At 39.6% G+C, this 8534-nt stretch overlaps 1 protein-coding gene across 1 annotated transcript in view; it reads right to left on the bottom strand.

The window, feature by feature from the left end:
- The window catches only part of TMTC2 (transmembrane and tetratricopeptide repeat containing 2), a 270784-nt gene that overhangs the window by 147926 nt on the left and 114324 nt on the right, over window positions 1-8534 (bottom strand). The window contains exon 2 of the mRNA XM_010008050.1: window positions 1-559. This exon is cut by the window's left edge and continues 1 nt beyond it. Within this exon, the coding sequence (XP_010006352.1) occupies window positions 1-559 (559 nt within the window). The remainder of the gene's footprint in view (window positions 560-8534) is intronic.

Raw genomic sequence — 8534 nt, 5'->3', positions numbered from 1 at the left:
AGGAATGATCTGATGCATTTTCAGTCGATGAAATACAAAGATATCATACACTGCTGAAATAGCCAGAACAGTCACTCCTTGCTCCTTCCACAGCATGCTGCATCCTGCACACAGTCCCGCTCCCAAGATCCAGCCCCAAGTAATTGGCGAGGAACCTCTGGTAGAACAGTGCTTCACATAGCACATCAGGGAAAGAAGAAAGAAGAGGCAGGCTCCAATGTCTGCCCTCCCTACGATCCCCGCTACAGCTTCCGTGTGGATTGGATGAGATGCAAACAGGAGGCCTGCTATCAAGGTCCAGTATCCATCCCCAAAGAGGATCCTGGAGAAGTTTGTGAAAAGGCCTGTGACTGCAGCGTGTAACAGGACATTGACAAGGTGGTAGCCCCACGGATCCATCCCTCCAACAGCATGATTAATGCGGAAGGAGAGCGTGCAGAGAGGTCTGTATGACTTGTGGCTCCCACTGTGAGTGAGCAGTGTCCCCCAAAAGTCATTGTAGAAGATATGGGTCCATGGCGTCTCAGGCAGAAGATCCTGGTTTGTCTTGATAGCTCGACTACAAAAGACAAATAAAAACTTCATTTCAGAAGGAAAAGGGTACAAATGAAAAGCTGTGAAAACGCAATCACATTGCTACCACAAGAAAGAATGGTATTGCTTTGGTGCTGCTTTAATTCAGGTTTCAAATTTTTACAGATTTTAGAAAACTACGTATCTATTGACTTCTCGATAAAGCAAAATTTCCATATAAATTGCCTTTTAAAACATTAGAAACAGATGTTACACTGCTTCCATTAAATTAAAACACCCTTCAGTGACATTATTCCGAGTCTAACCTAGGACTAATCAGTTAAGATTTGATGAGTTATAATTAAAATGTAAAAGAAATAGGAAAAACTGACAAACATTAGCGTTGAAACAACGGATCCTCCAGTAATTCAGAACTAAAATCCCAACTCACCTTTTATATTGAAATTTTAATTTAGATGTTGGAGTGACTCTCACTAACATGGATGAACAGTAAATACAGAAGTCATTAGGAGCATGTGAATCCCTGGTGCTGTACAGTGCTATCCCACAACTGTCTCATGCATATTTTGACTGACAACTTTTTCTGTCAACACTTTGCTGGAGACAGACAGCAGAGTATTTTACAGATGAAAATACACCTTCTTTTTAAATTTCTTACATTTATAAGTGTAGTAAAAACATTTTCAGGCTGTATAAGCTTATGAATTCAAGTTTGTGTCAGTTCGATTGGAAAAAAAAATGCTGCAGCTTTCAGCATTTATGTTTCCAAGCACCCTGGCAAGGACTGGTGCCAGCCATTAGCAGTCTCCATGTCTAATTCAGTGTTGTAAAATTATGTCCCCTATAATGTTTATACAAATCAAACAATTTGCATTTAAAATTTATGCTGTGGGAGAAGGTGTGAGATCTGCTTAGCGCAAAAAGATGACTAGAATTTAATTAGTTACTTGCCTTCATAAACAAAGTCGTACTTAAGCAATTCTTTACAGATGCATTGTTACTACTCTGCCTAACTCATACAGCATTTACTTTACCACAGTAATTAAGAATTCAGCCAGCTCAAGACACTTATATTAAAAAAAATAAATGATATTATTTACATCTAATTCTTTACATCTTATTCTTTACTTATTGTCTCTTTCTACCTTTCTAATAAGTACCTTCCATAAATAAAAAAAATTCAATTCAGATTAGGAACAAAGAAAATTGGTGTGAAACTCAGGCCTGCATCTGAAACACACTATTCATATGCCAAGACTCCCCTCGCATTCTCCTGAATAAAACAAGTCCCTTGGAATCTGTATCCAAATCCCATTTTTTTATGGTATTAGTTCCAGGAACATTGTCTTGTTTTGTAAAGAAAAATGGTCAAACACTGATACACTATGCCACAGAATCACCATGCAAATACTTTAAATACCACGCAGCTCAGCATTTCCATTGTCCAGAGCACATTGTTGTACTGCTTTCAGACATGTTTCCTCTCAGCATGTTCTTTTTTCTCTGCACATATGGAGGTTATGGAGAGGTCAGCTTAAATCCTTTAAAGATCTGATGATGCTTTCTAGAATACTTGAAAATTTTCATTTTGACTTCTGCTTATGTAGCAGATCAGGTTGCTTATATTTGTTTTCCCTACCCCACAAACATTTTTCTCATTTTAGTCCAGTCAGAAAACACCACGGGAAGAAAACAAGATCTTTACTTTCACATTATTTATCTTGTCCTTCAGGGTAGTCCTTTCCTGAAATCTAAGTTCCCTGTTTGTAATTTCAATTTGTATTACCACTCTCAGGCTCACCACAACAAAACAAGGAATTCAGCAAGAATAAAGCAGGTGTTAGGCTAGAAAGAGTTCTTTATCTGAGAAAAACATAGTATGTTAAGACTACAGACTCCCAAACAGTGAGCATAAATAAGAATGGCTATCAGATGTCAGGATTTCAAGTTGAAACCTTGAACTGCAAGTTTGTTTTTTTCTTGGGAAATGAAAATAAGTGGCAGAAATATCGCCAGAACAACTGCCCTCCCCTGAGGCACAGCATTCTGCTACAACAAGCCGAAATGGTGTACAGTTGGTGCCAGCAAATGCTAGCTTGTATTATATCTTTTGCAAATATGGCTCTTTCCAATACTTGAAGCCCTGAAACCACTTTAAAATAATAATAAAAAAGATAAAACTGCAGCTATCAGTACAGATGTATAAAACAACACCACACTTCGCTGCTCCACTTTTTAAGTAAAGACACCAGCCCTTTCCCTCTAAGTCAATCTTTTTCATGCAGCACATACTCGTATTGGACTATTGCCTACCAAAACTTAACTGCTTTTCTCCAAATCATAAGGAAACCTATTGTACATTCAGAGTGCATTGTTTATTTACAGCTTTAGCAACAAACTTGATGCAAACCTCATCCTTTCCGGTTCAGTTCTGTTCATATCAACAATCTAAAGGAGAGGGGAAAAAAATCGTCACAAAAAAAAAAAACCTACAACAAAACAAAAAAAAAACAAACCTACAACAAAAAATCATCAGTAAGCACAGTACTGACCACTCCACATTTGGGTACTGAATTCAACAGAAAATTCTGAAATACTCCTAGTTTCCCATGCACATAAAGGTAACAGAAGCTGCCAGTTCCAGCTTATTCAATGATCCAGTCAGGTAAAATGTTGAATTGTCTGACTCAACCGTTGAAATAAAGTTAAAAGTTCTTTCCATATGGTTATTTTTTGCTAAATGTTTTTAAGTAAAAAAAGTCTAACTAATGTTTTGTGATATTAGAAAAGTCTAATACAACTAGCAAAGTTAGACGTTCTACAGCAAAGATGAAGTCACACATAGGATGCTTGTTAACATTCAACAACTACCTACACTATAAAATGCAGTTAAAAATACACTTGGCCAACATTAGACTTCACTGCACAGAAGGACGCAGGAATATGAACATCTGAGATACCGAAGCCAAGCAACTGTCATTTTGCCCTTAACAGTGAACAGTGTCTCAGTGAAAACAAGGACAACACCTTGGACACCATTACAGTGGTTCTGACAGAAACAACCCATGGGTGCATAACCAGCCCAGGCTGTGCCCATCAGCATCCCCAGCCTGGCTCTTTAACTGCACTGACAAGAAAAATATGAAATTATATGTTTATCTCAGTGAAGGGAAGTGAAATACAAGGCTCATATCTAATAAAATACAAAAATATAAAAAAATCGCTCATGTCAGGACCCTGAGGGCACTATTAAGCCTGGACAGCCTTAAGCCCTCTTAATCCACAGCCCAGGACCCCATGCAGCATCATAGAATGTTTTGGGTTGGAAGGGACCTAGAAACACCATCTAATTCCAACCCTGTCCCATGGGCAGGGACACCTCCCCCTACACCAAGTTGCTCAAAACCCCATCCAACCTGGCCTTGAACACTACCAGGGAGTGGGCATCCACAGCTTCTCTGGGCAACCTGTTCCAGTGTCTCACCATCCTTGTAAAAAGTCCCTCCCCAGCTTTCCTATAGCCCCTTCAGGTGCAGGAAGGCTGCTATAATGTCTCTGTAGAGCCTTCTCTTCTCCAGCCTGAACAACCCCAACCATCTCAGCCTGTGTTCATAGGAGAGGTGCTCCAGCCCTCTGATTGTCTTCCTGGCGCTCTGGAGTCACTCCAACAGCTCCATGTCCTTCTTAGGTTGGAGGCTCCAGAACTGGACACATTACTGCAGGTGGGGTCTCATGAGAGTGTAGTAAGAGGAGGAGAATCATCTCTCTCAGCCTGCTGGCCACACTTCTTTTGATGTGGCCCAGGACACAGTTGGATTTCTGGGCTGCAAGCACACATTGCTGGCTCATGTTGAGCATTTCATCAACTAACACTCTCAAGTACTTCTCCTCAGGACTGCCCCAATCCCTTCTCTGCTCAGTCTGTATTTGTGCTTGGGACTGCCCCATCCTAGATGCAGGACCTTGCATTTGGTCTCATAAAACTTCATGAGGTTGGCATCAGACCTCAGGGCTTGCCCCAACCCACCCACAGCCTAGAACTCCAGATCAGCCCCCAGGACCATCAGCCCCTGCCCATGAAACAAGGCAGCAGGGTCAGTCTCGAACCCCCCCCACAGCCCTGCCCTGCCAATGCATGGGCCCACCAGCAGACCCACATCTGAGCACATCCTCAGGGAGGTGCTCAATGCTCGGGGGCTGCCTTCCCCCTCAGCTGCCCTGCTCCTGAGCCAGTCAAGGCCCTGTTTTTCTTGAATTATTAAATTAACAAGATGTTAACTCTGCTGCAGTGTTGATGCTTAGTTGCAGATTTCAACAGCAATTTTGAAAGCACTCCCTCTTCATGGCCCAGCAGGTAGCACTGATGTGTTCTTCGTAAAGCCTCCCATGCCACCTGGGCTCTCAGCAGATAGAAAACAATTTTAATTACTGGCTTCAGGAAAGACTCTGGGATAAAGGAAACTACAAAATGCCTTATTAGCCTTTTCTTCTCTTTCACTCACAGTTACCTTCAGGTTACATCCCGCAGATTAGTCCAATCTTGCTAATGGGCATAACAAGAACTCCTCTCCAACTACACTCATCACTCTTAACCAGAGCCATAAACTCTGCTCTCGCTAAAAGGCAGCAGGTCACCAGGGAAAGTCATTTTTCAAAGCTACAACGCAACTGGCATTTTCACTTTCAAGCAGCCTCAGATAAGGTTTGCAGACTCAGTCAGGGAACTTGCTTTCTTCAATTTTTAATGCCTGCCCATTTTACGCATCCCGTGAGAGCAGGATATCTTATTCACTGTACAACAAATGGATGGGTTTGAGCAGGGTAGAAAGGAGTCAGTCAGCTATCAATTCTTCAAAAATGGAAGTAATGAAGGAAGACAAAAGCTATAATGGCAAAATCATAATTTCTAATCCATTCAAAAGAATCCTTCTGCCTGTTTATTTGCCTAAGTCAGTACACACCTTGAGCGCAATTCAGTAGAGATTTTTTCAGCAAACTCAAAAATGCCAGAGATCCAGCAGTTCACACATGCACATACACAAAAAAAATCCCAGATGTTTTTAAAATTAACAGCTATATATGTCCTAAACTTCTGCACTAGTGCTAAACTGATCCAGGTGTTAACACCAGGGTAAAAAAACAGATGCGACATTCTAAAGTGATTTAACGCATTAAGCCATATGTCCAGCTTCAATATTGCTAATGGTCCCCATATGCTTAAAATGAACATCGGCATTTGAAGTAGAGAACATATTTTAAAGAAAAAGGAGAACTCCCAAATGTGCACACAGGAAGCCATTGACCAGCCTTCTCTTGCATAAAATAGATAGGCAGTGATGGACTGGGAAGTCTCTGCTTGGAGGTTCTCTTTTGTTTTTCACAATATCATTTTAGAATATTTTTTATGTATTCCTTTTCCACAAATAGCAATTGGAAAGCGAGCATTTTTTCAGTGGATCTTAATGAGTCACCCTAAGGATGCTTTCAAGATTATGTGTTGCTTGTATAGATAACAAGCCTGAAAATACAGCCGGAGTCTACTTTTTGGAGTACAAACAGCTTCACATCCTCAAAATGTACAGCAGCTGCGTCAACCCACCAAAATACATCCAGGCAGGTGCACAGTGAGAAAGCAGGCAAAGAGAGCTTGCCATATTTTGGACTATTCTCATACTTCCTCGCAGGTTACTCGTTTACTTCCATGAACATTTCCATCTGCTGGACAAGTTTGACTTCTTCCACCAGTAGGCTACAATTCAGCAGCCCATCAGCTGCAGGCTTTTAGACTTAACACTTCTGTGACTGAAGATGCATCAATGGTGTTTTAGACAAAGGAAGCAATGGCAGTAGTTACATGTAACACCGAATGCTGTTGGGCACTGCCTCAACTACACAGAAGTACGCTGCATGTATTGACTTTCCTATTGACTAAGAGAGCTTTGAAAACTACAGTAGCTAAAGTTTCAAAACATTTTGGTTACAAGAAGGTTGAGATGGCCTGAAAAATATTTTCCACCTGGAACATTAACATTTCAAAAGCTAACTATAAAGCCTTTGAACTGTATCTTTATAGTACAAGCCTTTTCCCTTCTATTAACGCTAACACCACTCCCTCTCAGTTTAAGCTTTAGCCTGACATAACAAATTCTAAAAGATGGACCATGTGAAATTAGAAACCCTAATTAATATCAACTGCCTGGCATACTTGATTATTCATGCACAGGTAAAAAAAAGCATGCTGGAGGGAAGTGAGAGAAGTAATTAATATTTTCTGATGCTGAACAATGAGATACCATCAGTTTCTTCTCAGTAGGGAGCAGATAGAAACAGAGGAGAAAAAAAGGGCTCCTGTCTTCGTGTCTGTTCTCTGGGTTTCATTACCATCGCATGCACAGTAGTTCTATGAAAAAATATTTATTGAAAAAACACTTAAATTCCTAAACCAGAAAATGCTTTCTGCTGTTCTCACAGCTGATTCATAAACTAGCTTCTCTCCCAACTACACCATGCAACATAAAATTTCAAATACACATTCAAAGTTATTCTTTAAAATATTCTTCAGTGCTGAACTACTGCCAGGCACTAAGTCATTACTTGTTTATAAGTGTGTGCGTGCGTGTGTGTAATACCAGCTTCTGAAGCATGGTCAGAATTCATAGTTGCCTCTACTGCCCTTTTCAAATCTCCTTTAGATGATAAAAGTGGGCCCAGCAGGCCTTATTAAATTTACTGTTCTGCTGTAGACCATGGTACTAAACTATTTCTCTTCCCCACTTTCCTTTGAAAAAATAAAGCATAAATAATTTTTGCCATTTCACCATACAGCAACTCATAACAGAGTAAGGACAGACATTTTAGGGCTTGAGAAGAGTAAACATGATGACTTTCTTAGCCAGATTAATAGAATGAATATCCAACTACTTTTTTTGACAAGCCACCTTCTGAACAAACACAAAGCCTTTCCAAGATGTACACATTTTAAGCCATTATCTGTAAACAGAAGTACGTATGCTGCATAACCACAGAATAGAGTTTATCAGCTATACCTCAGTCTCATGACTATCCACTTCTCTGTTCTTTTCAGTATGTGGCAGACTATATTGAGGGAAAAAAATCAGTAATTAAAAAAACAACAACTTTTTTTTTCTTTTTTTTTCCTCTATTCAATTTATTTTTTGACACAGCAGTTGTAGAAAGTTCAAGGAGATTGTACATAATTATGCCTAAACACATGCCTCTTACGCACTCTAAATTTAAAGTCTGAAAGATTGTTTAGGTGGCACTCTGACTTTTATTTTCAGTGAAGAAAACACCCAGGAACACGTACACATACAAATATAGAAATAATGAGTAGAGGAGAAATTTCTGAACCACAGTGTAATATGCAGACACTCTCCTTTTTATATTTGGGAGTGAGGAGAGTGGTGGAGGATAAAAAACTTCCTTTCTTCAAGCCTTTTATTTAAACTTCAAAAAAGCCCTCCATTAACAAAGGTTTGGTCTAAACTTAAAGTTTACTGTTTTAACTGTAAGCTTTTATTTGAAACCTATTTAGTGAAAGCAATTTGGTGTATGCATATCCAGAGGGGTCAAGTGATTCAGAAAGCAGTCAGACCCACCTTGGCTTTCATCATCCACAGAACTGCCCAGCACAGATCCCAACATACTACAAACCACCATGGAATTTCTGCCCATTCAAAATTCTCCTCTCTCCAAAAAGTCACCTCTTCCCTCCCCTTCAGCCCAACCATAAGATGCATAAATGCATAAAACTAATGTTCTAACACACACCAATTGTACAAGTCTCATCACTTTTCCTACCCAAAGGATATCATGGTAGCAGTTTTATGGAGCTCTCTCTTTTTTATTTATTTATTTAAAAATTAATATTGTACAAAATAAGCATTTTCTATTTAGGTTAAGCACAATTTGGTATCTTACAAATATTTATGCTGAGGCCTTAGAAGACTATTTTGTATGGCAAAAAAAAAAAAAAAAAA

The sequence above is a fragment of the Chaetura pelagica genome, unplaced genomic scaffold, assembly GCF_000747805.2.
Source record: "Chaetura pelagica isolate M959 unplaced genomic scaffold, ChaPel_1.0 scaffold50, whole genome shotgun sequence".
Lineage (NCBI taxonomy): Eukaryota > Metazoa > Chordata > Aves > Apodiformes > Apodidae > Chaetura > Chaetura pelagica.
This window is presented reverse-complemented; position numbering and strand designations above follow the sequence as displayed.